This window comes from Perissodus microlepis, chromosome 1 (assembly GCF_051167445.1).
Source record: "Perissodus microlepis isolate ML-2025 ecotype Zambia chromosome 1, ASM5116744v1, whole genome shotgun sequence".
Classification (NCBI taxonomy): domain Eukaryota; kingdom Metazoa; phylum Chordata; class Actinopteri; order Cichliformes; family Cichlidae; genus Perissodus; species Perissodus microlepis.
The window spans coordinates 1,618,060-1,631,503 of record NC_140461.1 but is presented as its reverse complement, the minus strand read 5'-3'; the positions used below and the strand labels follow the sequence as shown (position 1 = coordinate 1,631,503).

Sequence of the window (13,444 nt, the reverse complement as noted above, 5' to 3'; positions counted from 1 at the left end):
AATGCCGTATCCAGGCCTGACATGATGCCTGGTCAATATCTCCACATGCCTCCTCCATTGCCTGTAAAAGGGCTACCTGTTGATGAGGATGACGGTCGTACACTTTCCAGCGCCAGGCAGAGAAGAACTCCTCGATGGGATTTAAGAATGGAGAGTATGGAGGGAGGTTGAGTGCCATGAAGGATGGGTGGTCTGTAAACCAGTTGCGGACCAAAGCAGCCCTATGGAAACTAACATTGTCCCATATGATGACATATCGGGTCTGCTCTGGTCTCTGAACAGTGAGCATGTCATGCAAGGTGTCCAGGAATGCAATAATGTGTGCAGTGTTGTATGGGCCTATGGTTGCATGATGGTGAACAACACCATTTTGGCTTATAGCTGCACACATGGTTATGTTGCCACCACGTTGTCCTGGGACATTGATGATGGCACGGTGTCCAATAATGTTCCTGCCACGTCTCCTGGTTTTACTGAGGTTAAAACCGGCCTCATCTACAAAAAGTAGCTCATGTCCCATTGCATCTGCTTCTAGTTCCATCACTCTCTGGACAAGACAAAACAAATTCAGCACAGCAGGCCCATGCACAGCACTACAGTATGCACTTCCAAATTCAGAACCAATGACACTAGCTTACCTGCACATAGTCATATCGCAGTTGCTTTACACGTTCTGTGTTTCTCTCCAAAGGAACTCTGTAAATTTGCTTCATTCTTATTCTGTGGTGCCCAAGTACACGACTTAGTGCAGAAATGCTTGCACTGTGTATATTTTGAAAGATGGTGTCATTATCAATTATGCGCTGCTGTATTTCGCGCAGTCTTATTGCATTATTGGCAATCACCATGTTCACTATATGGGTCTCTTGCTCTGGAGTGAACATTCTGCCTCTGCCCCCAACATCTGGACGTCTAGCAATTCTGTAAAGTAACAATTTCAGTATTTTTGCATGTATGGTACTGTTGTGTTTCTCATTAGAGTACGGCAGTGCTACAAAGTACTCACCGATTCTCATTTCGAAATGTCCTAATGATGCTTGCCACAGTGTAGCGGCTCAGTTTAGGCTGAACCCGTTGGCCAGCTTCCCTCAGGGTCATCCCATGGTTGATGACATGGTCCACTATTGTAGCTCTGATGTCATCAGTTATTCTGTTTCTTACTCTTCTTACCCTTCCTCTTTCCCCTCCTCATCCTCTTCTTGCTCCTCCTTGTCCTCTTCCTCTAACTTCCTCTAACCCTCTTGCTTCTTCACCTCCACGTCCTCTTCCTCCAACTTCTTCACCTCCACGTCCTCTCCCTCGGCCTCCTCTGATTCTCACTCTTCTCACTCTTACTGCTCCTTCCATTGTACTCCACATAGACAGCTTACCTGTGGCCTGTTTATAGTGCTGATTGCAAAGTGGACTAATTATCTAAAACAGTTTTCACATGTGAAAGTGTGCCAGACAGTTGGCAAAATAGTGTTAATGATAGCCATACATGTGTATAATTTTGCTAGGAGTGTGTTGGAAATTTGGTAATTGAGTGTAAGCAGTGAGTTGTGTTTAAAGTTCTGCAAAAAGAGTGTTGTGCAGTGAATTGTGCCTACAGTTTTGCAAAGTGTGTGTTACAAAATTGCAAACTGAGTGCAAAGCAGTGTTTGTGCTTTTAGTTTTGCAAACTCAGTGAGTGGTTTTGCTATAAGTATTAATAGTTTTAGGAATTGTGCTATAAGAATCACAGTTAGGGTTAAAGCCATCAGAAAACCTGTAATAAACTGCATGTTTAATATAATGTTGTGTCTCACACCTGCTTCTTCTTGTTGCATGTTGAAGCTCGATTTGGAAACTTGTTAAAATCCAAGCATGCAAAATATGATTTTTTGTCATTTTTCAAGTGGTCTTAAACTTTTGATGGGGACGTATCTGGGGATTCTAAACATCGTTCTAAAGACCTCTAATAAACACACAACCACAAGAAATAATCCTAATAATACACACGAGCTTACGATAGAAATACAAAAACACCAAAAACTTTAAGCTATCATCATAGGTTGAACATTTAGACCCTGGACTAACTGCCTCCAGAGCTTTTATAATGTCCTGATATTTACTGACTGAGACGTCGTTGCTTCCAGGTAGATCAGCCCTGTAAACAGACACTCGCAGGCGGCTTTTTCTCACTTTGCATCACACAGAACAAAGCAGCCGTGTTGCGTTTGCACTGTTGTACCTCAGATGGTGTACACGTCACCATATATTTGGATACTGCACAGGCTCCAGATCAGGATAAACATTTCTTAAACACCTACTGAGGTGACTGGAAAAAGCTGTGACTGGTTTTCTGGACCACCAGGGGGCAGCACAGACCTGCTGAGGCGCTGGTACAGATGTGATGCAGACTCAGTACAGATGTGGTTCACAGCAGCAGAGGGCAGACTGGCAGCAGCTCTCCCTCTTGTGATGGTGTCCTCGCTGTTTGACGGTGACCAGGTTCTAATTTGTGAGTCGGGCCGTGTTTTATCGGACCGGTCCTGAGATTCAGAGGCCGGTAAACATGAGTCAAACCTCACAGTTAAGATGAAGGATTCAATAACAATGGAGAGTGGGGGATTTCTTTCACAGCACCACATGTTGGGACACACAAATGGATTTGATGAACATTTTATGATCCAGAGAGGGAAAAAAAGCTGCCCTGTAAAACCAAAACTTTCACTTAAGCCTTTCTCCTCTTCCCCCTCCCTCCTGCCCAGCTCATCTTCCTCTTCCTCCTCTTCCTCCCCCAGCCTGCAGAGTGTTTGGAAGAACAAAAAGTCATCTGCTGTCCATCTGGCCGCTGTGCTGGGCGGTAATACCCCCTCATATTCCTCTGCTTCCCAAGCACCCGTGGACAATCCATTCTCTCACCCCCCCCCCACCCTTCCCCGTCCCTGCCTTACCCTCCAGTTCCACCACAACCCCCCACTGGCCCCGATCCCTGTCCCAGGACCGAGAGGTGGGATCCGGTGTCAGTGCCCCAGAAAGACCCCTCTCTCTGGAACATGTGGGGGATCAGCAGCAGTGTTGCTCAGAGGGCTCAGTTTCACTGTTTGGGATTCTCACAGTAGCTTGCAACATATCCAACGCTTCCCAGGTGCTGGCAGCTCGCAGCAAAGCCGGGACAGAAAAGTGCTCAAGTTTTCTCACGAAGAGCAAAAACAAGAACTCCTCTGACACGATGAAGGTTTTCACATTGTGAGTCTGCAGGTTAACGTCTGTCTAAATCACACTCCACATGCTAAAGTAATGATGTCTGAAAAAGAAAACAGTCATGGGGAAAAAGTCTGCTTGTGTTACTGACATATGCAACATCCAGTCCTCTAAACAGATGCATGTGACACATCTGAACATCAACATCAACTGAGATGTCATTACAGGCTTAAGACGAATTAAAAACCACTAACAACCATTAAGTTACAAGAAACAAGTTTGAAAAACAACAACAAAAACATTAAAAAAAATTATTAAAATAATAAAAACAAATTAATTAATAAAAACTGTCACTAAAAATAAAAGCAGGTATTTAAACTTGCAGCGTGTAAATTCTCATCACTAGATGTCAGTAGATTGTAGATTTGAGTCAGCTGAGTTCTGTATGTAACCGAGCTACTGTACAAATCTGGCTGCCCTTCATCTGCAGTGAGTGTAGGCTGTCAGTACGCTACATCTGCTGTTAGCTGCTGTTAGAGCTGCTGTTAGCTGCTGTTAGCTGCTGTTAGAGCTGCTGTTAGCTGCTGTTAGAGCTGCTGTTAGAGCTGCTGTTAGCTGCTGTTAGAGCTGCTGTTAGAGCTGCTGTTAGCTGCTGTTAGAGCTGCTGTTAGAGCTGCTGTTAGCTGCTGTTAGAGCTGCTGTTAGAGCTGCTGTTAGCTGCTGTTAGAGCTGCTGTTAGCTGCTGTTAGCTGCTGTTAGAGCTGCTGTTAGCTGGCACTGGTTAAACTTTCTTTGTCAGTCGCTGACGCTCGGTTAAAAACTCATACAATATGAGAACGTGATCAAACTGTTTATTAGAGGTAAAGACTGATTTTTACTAGACTAACTAGCATTAGCTAGCATAATGTTAGCTTATAACCAGCTGTTGTTGCTGTGTAGCTGTCTGGAGACAATATCCACTCCTCTGACAATCAGTAACAGCAGCATTACTGGGAATAAATGACAACGTTTTCGTGAGTTGCAGCCCTGACTTCATTTCAGGGGAAGAGGCTTGAGGTGACGAGGAAGAGGATGGGGTTTTATAAGACTCGGTTCATGTGAACATAAAGGATATTGCTGTTATTAATTTAACATGATTAAATTGAATGCATTTATATGAGAAGCAGTATTTCAAAAATTTATTGAAATACAAAAATTTTAAATTTAACATTTACCAAAGTCAGAAAAAAATCTCAGCATTCAGAAACTGTTGACCACCTTTTCTCCAAAATCTCTGCAGCTGCTGGACGGCTGCAGGTTTCTGTGCCTCCTCACAACAGTGAGGACACTCAGTGGGGTTCAGACCCAAGCTAACCTTCCTCGGTGCTGATTCAGATGTAATCTGAGTCTTAGCTTTAAATGTCATTTACATGAGTATAATATAATTAAGCCACTGGACGACGGTCATGTTCTCTGGGTACAACAGAGGACAGTTTCACTGAGATGTGAGAAAATAAAGACACAAAAAAGGAGCCCGGCGTGGCGAGCGCTCAGCTCATGTTTTCTAAAAACATCATTGTGTAAAATCAACTTTTCAGACTTGGGCATGAACAGGACGCTTTTGTTTTTACAAGAATGCTTTAAGGATTAAGTGATTGGATTGAGACATTTTCTCTCTTACTTTTTAACATGAGTGTGCTTAGGTTTCTGTCTTTTTAGGTAATAAATATATTTTTAAAAGATGTGTTGTGGAAAGTTTGCCACTTAGACTAATACACAGTGAGTTTTTACCTCGGCTCAGCTGCTCTCTGAGGCTCCTTTGCATCATTATTTTCACCGCTTTGCTGTCTGGTTGAGCCTCGCTGCTGTATCAGCCTTTTTCTGCAGCAGCAGGGAGTCATTTTCACTGAAAAGACTCATGTAAAGAAAATCCTCTCTGAACTCGGCCTGGAATTTAGAGGCTGAAGAGTCAGAGACGATGCACCAAAACAGACGGATTAGAGTAAATATCAGACAGGAACACAGCTCCAAATGAATGCTAATGTTCTTCATCCCAGTGAGCTTCACGAGTTCATGATGTTTCGGTTTGGTTCTTTTATTGCATTAGTGAGATGGTCACTGATATATATCCTCTGTGTGTATTCTACTTTCACCTTCTTTTGTGATTTCTTTCTGTCTCCCCTGTCAACTCCCTCAAGAAAGCCTGACATGCTGCATGGAAGCATTGTGAGCTAATGAGGCTCACCTGCGTTGTCCAGGATATAAAAGCTGGCTTAGATGAGCTGTCCGGTCTCTCTCTTCAACCTGTTGGTGATCTTTGTTTCAGTCTCTGTGCTCCCCTGTTTAGGTCAGGTTTGTATGTCTGTTACTTCCTGTGAGCCTTATGTTCAGTTTCTCTTCCTCTTGTCTCATCAGGTAGATTTAGTTTAGCTGTGTTTCACCAGGTGTCTCCATCCTCCCCTGAACTTTTCTTGTGTATTTAAACCCTCAGTTTGCTTCTGTTCTTGGTTGCATCTTGATTCACGTTGTTTTCTTCTGTTGCTTTGTATCCTTCTAGTCCTGTTTTTCACTCAGTTTGCTCCTGTTCTGCTCTGTTATGGTTTACTCCATCTGTCGCCACCGATAAAGTCTGTGTTTAAGATTAAATCTTGTCTCACGAGTCATACGTCGGGGTCTGCCACATCATTCCTGACTCTGCTTCTGAGTTTCCGCAATAATTCTGTGCTTGCTGTTTGTTGCAGTGACCCCTAGTGGGCAAAACAAATGTACAATGTTCATCGATGTACAAGGGACATCGTGTTTGGTTCAGTCAGACTGAGACCATAAACTTAGCAGGAAAGTGTTTACTGAGCTCAGAGATGAAGCAAGCAGCAGCTCATGTTTGTCTCGACTATCAGTCCTAAACACAGCAAACCTCTGCAGCTCAGTAGTCTCCTCGATCTGTTCCAAATTTACCAGCGAACAGCTTCTGAAAGCGTCCACTGCTTCTTAAAAATAGCCCCAAAGATGCAAGCTGTTCCGGATACAGATACGACTCTGTGGAGGAAGCTGAGCGAGTGCTCCACCTCTACAGATCAACCAGCTTCTCTGCTGGATATTGTCGCCTACATGCAGCACACAGGAGGGACTGAAATAACCCACTGTGCCCTCTCTGAGTGGTACTAGATTTCTGCAATGTGCCAGAGAAAAAGGATGGGGGCCACTTGTCAGAACTGGGTTTTTCAGCTCCTAAGTGATGAGGAACGGCTCTGCAGGCTCACTAATGTACAGTAAATGTGACGGGTGGGTTGGATTGTTGAGTTATGCAAGGCTTTCAGCCCTCTGTAATAGTGCAATACTTTGGCATGTTGCGTAACAGATTTGTCCTCCTCGCTTTTTTAATGCAAGTCCAACGATGCTTCCACTGTCCCCGTCCATTTCCATCCCTGCCCTTTACCTTTGCGCAGCGGGAATACAGTGATTAATTCACCTCTTCAATAACTCTGAGAGCTTCTTTTTGGACAGTGGAGAGCGTGCCATTTTGCAGGAATGTAAATGTTAATCAGTGCTGACTGCAGTTTCAGTGTCTCCCCCGTGTTATCATCCAAAAGAAGCAAAAATCACAGAGATATCAAACCTATTAATCAACTTCAACACAAAACCTGTCGTGTTCCCGTCACCTGTGTGTGTGCGTCTACAGCAGTTCGTGTTTGCTTTGTTTGCTCGCCAAGTCTGGGTGGCGTAGCAGTGAAAGGGTCAAGCCGAGGCTGACCTGAGCCCAGTCATGTTGCAGGCCACGCCCCTCCCTGACCTGTGAGCAAGGCCCGATGGAAAGATAACCTGCCTCATATCACTTCTAAAGCCTTGTTGTTTTAAAGAAAACAGCCAAAAGCATTTGCTGACATCATTAAATCATCCAGCGAGTCCTCGTCTCCGTTACAGAGATGGTTTAGTTCAGGGGTGTCAAACATATGGCCCGGGGGCCACTACCGGCCTGCTTAAGAGTCCAGTTGAGCACAGCTGTATTTTCTCCTTAATAGTGTCTCACATCACAAGAGTGTGAACTGTCTGAATCATCATCAGCTTTACACTGAGTAACATCACCCACAGCATCCACAGCTACACCACAGGACGTACACAGAAACCAGATCACCAGTAAAAAGATTTGTTTTTTTTAAATTATGGGAGAAAGTCATCACTGAGCTCTCAGCAGAGAGCCGTGCAAAAAACGAACATCTGAGACTGTTTTACTTATTTAATGTGACATTTTCAGAGTGTGCTTCGTTAAAGAAAGAGGACCAGACCATCCATCTTCTGCTCAGGGTGCTGGACGGGCTGGCAGAGGGTGGAAGGTGGGGGTAAACCTGAACGGGTCAACAGTCAATCACAGGGCTAACGCAGAAAGACCCCAAGTTTGTTATGCAAGCCAGCAGGACGGCACATGTCCCACAGACTGAAAGCACCTGTCACCCCTGGTTTATCTGCACTCACAGCTGAGTGAAAGGAAGAAGGTGTCTTTCATAAAAAGGAAGAAATGAATGAAGGGGAACCAAAAAGGAAATTAGCACTGATACTGGACCAAGGGTAGGTGCTCCACCTGTTACAGGTGATGTGAAACCAGGTGAGCTCATTACTGAAGGTAACCAGTGAGCCAGCGAGGTGTCTCTGACCTGGCGGTAAAGAGCGCAGGTTTGGAGCCCAACACGCTCTGACACGTTTGGCGTTGGTGGGTTCATACGATACCTCTGGTTGCTGGAGATGATGCAGAGCTGACAGACTGGCTTCTGCTTGCAAACCAAGTAAAATGTTTTGGAAGCTGACAAGCAAAGAATTCACAGCTGTACAGTTTATCCACGTACAGTTCATATCGTGCAATACAGCCTTAGAACAAAGGTCAGACTGTAAACTGCGGCGCTCTCCTCTATGGTTTGAAATGCTGGCACATGGTGAAAGGTGGCACAAGATTAAAAGCTTTCGCAATGGATGCCTCCGAAAATATGACACATCTGGCCAAAAGTCAGTCGAGTAGAGAGCTCTAAACACAGACAAAGTGCGGCTCGGCCATGTGCTCGGATCGCTCCAGGATGGGCATCGCCTGGAAAACACAAACAAGGTCGGCCACAGAAACATGGTGGCAAAGCTGAAGGAGGAACACGTGGACATGCAGACCTACTGACTAACAGTCAGCTCAGCTTCAAACATGGTGGACTAAACCTTCCTTACACTGAAATACAGCTGCTATCACCAAACATCCTCACACGTCAATCAGGCATTTGTCCGTCTTTACCTCAGAGAAGCTCCGCCTCTATAAGACGCTCCTTTTACACGAGGTCATGTGACCTGTTCCTCCAGCTGTTTCTATGATACAGGGTTTATTTTCTAGCTGTTTGTTGCTCCATAACAACATTTCTGAGACATGTTACATTAAATTGAAAATGAGCTCATAGTAAAATTTCCCAGTTGAAACATTTCATATATTTTCTATTATAAATAAAATATATGTTTATGACATTTGCAAGTCATTGATTTCTGTTTTTATTTGCACTCTACACAGCTCACCAATGTTTTGGAACTGGGCTTCGTTATTTTCTGCTTACCAGTTTTCTTCATTGTGGCTTCAGTAATAACAGAATTTCAGGCTTTAAGAAATTTCAGTGATACGTTGATTTTAAGAGCTTCAGAGGACAGATGACTGTCAGTGATGTTCGAATGATTCAGTGCACGAGCATGAGGACGCGTGTGCTTGCTTAGGAAAAGTTCAAACTCAAATATATTTCCCACTGTTTGCGTAACAGGAGCTTCTCCGTCCTGCATGTGCAGAAATCTGCTGTTAAAACACGGGTCACTGTGCGTGTTTCTAACTGACCCTTTCATGGTATTAATGCAGTTTTTATGTTTAGACGTGTCTGTTTTTATACATATAAACACATTTAATATTCATGTTCCTTGTAATTAGTCAAATCTCAGCGCGTCACACAGTTCTCTGTCCTTTCCCCGCTGCTATCTCACAGTATGCTGCTGTGTGCTGAATGATATAATAAGAGTTTACATATACAGTCATCCATCTGACACCAAGGTGGAGAAAGAACAATCCTACTGTAACTGTGAATTACAACAACAACAAATACGTAAATGAATCATATTCAAGCACATTTGAACTTCTTCTCTCACAAACAAAGACCCGACCGCTGGGATGCAAAATGTTTGATTTAATAAAAATAGGAATAAAGAGTCAGGGAGAGTCTGTGGGTCGGGGCGCTGTCTCACCGCAGGCTGAATCCTCCTGAGGTACCTGAGCTGGTGGACAGCTGGACAGGTAAGTGCATCAGATCAGGTGTTTTAATTAGCTTAAATTAATTGATTCAATTGAAACGTAAATTATGAAATTAAGTAGCTGTTCCTGTTAGTTTGTGTAAACATTATAGACTGATACTGTCTGTATTAATAATAATAACAATAACAATAATAATTTGTTAAATTGTTATGGCACCTTTCAAGAAAACCAAGGATGCTTCACACAGGAGAAGCAAAACAAGAGCCTTGCTCTGCCGGAGGTTTCTCTTCCCACTGTTGCCGGTGCTTGCTCACAGGGGGTCGTCTGAACCCCCGGTTGTGTGTGAATGGTAGACAGAAAACACTTTTTTGTGTGAATGATGAAAGGGGATGAAGCACTTTGAGTACTCAGAGTAGAAAAGCGCTGTATAAAAACCATCTTTAGTGTACAGCGCATCTAAAGTCGACTGTTGTCATGATTTGAAAAAACTTTATTTTGTATAATTCACCATTTAGCCTTAGAACATTTTTCACTGATTCTTCTGCTGCTGTTATATTTTAAACCTTTTTCTGATTATTTCAGTCTCCCAGCTGAGCTGTGACATCACACAGACGCCAACAGTCAGCAGGAGAAATCAGGCTTCATGAGTCTGGTCCAGTGTGCGCTCTCACTTTGTATTCATAGCCACAGGACAGCTCTTTCAATCTTTGAATGTTTACAAATCACACACTGCAAAATCGCCAGTAGAGCAGAGTCTACATGTGTCCACAAACTACCAGCATTTCTAGTTATTTTCCAGTGTTAGAAAATCAGCACGTATCCAACAGTGGACACACACAGACACGTTTGTAGTGTCAGTGTAACACTGGCGATTTTGCAGCTACGCGCTATAATGTTATATTTAGCTGAGATTTAATGCAGAAAAAAAGTCACACTGAATCAGTTTTTTCTTCTGATTTTATAATATTACATGAATTAACATAATTTACAGTTAATTACTTGTTCCTGGTTATTACTATAAAGTTTGCAACTATTTCTTCAGAGATTTCCCGTCATGACCGAAGGACGTCGCAGACGGCAGTCGATGTGGAGCAGCTAGCTAACAAGCTGCAACTCCGGAGTTGCATCACTGCATGACACAGAAATATTTCTGGGACTTTTGAGAGTGTCCTGATGCTCTGAATCTTTTGTTTCGTTAACAGTAGTTTTCAGTGACCTGATGAAAAGCTTGTGCAGGGGGTCCTTTTGTCCCTGTTTGGGGGGAAACTCCCACTAGGTTTAAATCTGGGACTCTCCACCATTTGACCTTAGAACTGAAGAAGCTTCTCGGATGAGAGGTGAAACGTCTTCAAGGAACTTAGAGAAGTCCAGACGCTTTTCTTTGCAAGCTCCTTAGACTACGATGACCTGGATGACTGAGAACCTTCACAGACATTTTGTGCAGCGTACAGACCGACATGCTTTTAATGCAGGAATTCAAAATAAGTGACGGGAGTCTTGCAAACATATGGCTTTTTATTTAACTGAATGAATATTGTAACATTAATTCAAAAGAAACATGAACATCTATCCACATGTCTCGGTTTTTGCTCTTTTTTTAATATGAACGAATCCAAACAACAAACGAGCGCGACCTTAAATCTGAGCCATCGCGTTTAAATACAGACTGAAAGGAAATATGCAGAATACCGAGCAAAACCAGAACAGTAAACCAAATCAGGAATGTACAACACAGTGTTTATGTTCACGTAAAGAAACGTAATGTTAGTGGTGAAATTCTTCCATTTTACACAGCTTCTTTTCTTTTGGTGTCTTTCAGAACAAATTATTCACAGAATCTACAGCTCAAACATTTTGTTTCCGGCTCTTCGTGTAAGTTGTGCTCAGGGCAAAGGGCCAGATTCAGAAACTGCATTTTTTCTTGATTATTTCTCAGTGTTTGACTCTTTCACAGTACATCCTTCCTGCCTCCAGAGGTGGCATCTTTCTGCCGTTTGTCCAGTCGGTGAGGTTACTGCAAGAAACCACATCAAGTCTGGCTGCGTGAGAACATTTCTTTACAAAAACACCAACAAAAAACAGGATTTCACCCTTTCAGTCAACATTTTCTATATATTTTACTGTTTTAGGCCACGCCCACGCCTGAATACTGCTGTTAAAAACGATGAAGGCGAAGACCGGGCGGACCTCTTAATACTGCATAACCCCTCCCACAACACGAAGGGTCCGTACACACAAACACACGCGCGCGCACACACACACACACACACACACACACACACACACAACTGTGAACTGAGAAAAAATCTTTGGTCAACATTAGCAGTTTGCAACAAAGAGAACAGTGAAGACAGATCATAGAAACACCGTACAATAACTTATTGTTCTACCTCACAACACAATAGCTTTTCAACAGAGACTGTTTTGCTGGAACGAGTGAAACGACGAGTGTAGGAGTTACTTCACTACGGCTTCACGGGGCAGACGTGGACGTCCGACGACAGAAACACTGGAAGAGAAAAAAACACTTGCAGGATTCGACAACACAAGGAAAACTTTAGTCCACACGGATGATTTTTTTTTAAAGGGCTCAAAGGAAAACCAAAATAAATCAGCACGACGCTGAAACCAACTGGCTGACCTGTGCAGGTTTTGGTTGTTTTAAATGAATTTGGTTTCCTGTCTGCTCGTCCCTTTCTCGCCTAAAGTAACGGATGAATGACGGCGTGATGTTTCGAAAGTGCTAACGGGTGAGCCTTCTTTATTACGCGCCCAGGAAAAACAACAAAAGAACAACTTGGACAAAGTAAACGTTGGCCTTTGAGGTCAGAGCCCTACTCCTGTTCCATGGGGGAACCCGAGCTAACAGCCAGGTTCCTGTGGAGGTTCGGGTTCTGGCTGTGCCTGTTCCTGCTCCGTACGGAGGAGAACGACGTGTCGCAGCCGGGGACTTTACACTTGTGAAGAAGTCTCAGATGGACAGTCTTGTAATGGGCTCTGAATGTGCCCTTGTTGCTGTAGACCTTTTGGCAGACGTGGCACGTTATTGGAGATCCACCCCCACCTCCCTGAAGCCCTCCTTGTCCTCCCTCGCCACAGCCCAGGGTCCTCCCCCCTTCGAGTGCAAGCTCGTCGCCCCCGGGCCTGCCCACGCCGATCCCATCGCAGCTTTCATCGCTGTCCTCCACGGGGAGCGCCTCCTCCTCGTCTTCCTCGGCCCCCTCCCCTTCCTCGCTCCCGGCTCCGTCTGAGTCCCAGGAAGACTGAGCGCTGCCACGAGGCGGGGCAGAGGATGAGGTGCTCAGGTCCAGGACTGCCCCATCCTCCCCACTTACGCCGCCTTCCCCACCTCCCAATCCCTGAGTCTCTCCCACCGGAGACGCCTCAGCGCTGTCCAGAGCCGTGGACATTTTGCTCATCGGGAAGACCAGACCCATGCGGTTGTGCCCTCGGAAGATGACGGAGGTCTGGCCGCTCGGATCCCGGTGGGGCGGGTCTCGGTCCCGCTGCTCTTGGCAGTACTCCAGCCCGGCAGAGTCTCTGTCTCGACAAAGGGAGGCGTGAGAGTAGAGGGCGTTGGCCGGGCTGAAGGAGTCTTTGGTCAGCAGCTTGTGGTGCAGGTTCAGATTGGCGCTGTGTCTGCGGGTGAAAAACACAAATTACACTGTGAGTGTTTCAGTCAGCTTACAGCGGTTTACCTCAAAATTTCATCAGAAACATTTATTGTTATTGCAGCTGCACAAAGAGTGCGTCTGCATCCGAGCGCACATCGCACTGACAGAGAGAAGGGTATCCCAGTTTGGATCACTTCTGGAAGGTTCGGATAAAAAGTGTCTTCAGTGTTTTTAACAATATAATCAAAACAAGGTGACAAGATTTCAGGTGACACGGTGGCTGTTTTCCACAAACATTAACACAGGACAGCGTTTTTAGCCCTCTGCTGTGGTTTGGGTACAAACCTTCAGAAATGTAGAATTGCTATTAGCTGATGGAAGTTCAGTTCAATTCAGCACCAAAACAACACAACACAGCAACGATCACTTT

At 44.5% G+C, this 13,444-nt stretch overlaps 1 protein-coding gene across 3 annotated transcripts in view; it reads right to left on the bottom strand.

Moving 5' to 3' along the window:
* Positions 1 to 10,895: 10,895 nt before the first annotated feature.
* The window catches only part of bnc1 (basonuclin zinc finger protein 1), a 33,262-nt gene continuing 30,713 nt past the window's right edge, over positions 10,896 to 13,444 (bottom strand). For all 3 annotated transcript variants that reach the window (XM_084925992.1, XM_084925974.1, XM_084925984.1), the window contains exon 5: positions 10,896 to 13,039. In XM_084925992.1, the coding sequence (XP_084782118.1) occupies positions 12,235 to 13,039 (805 nt within the window). In that variant the 3' untranslated portion in view covers positions 10,896 to 12,234. The remainder of the gene's footprint in view (positions 13,040 to 13,444) is intronic.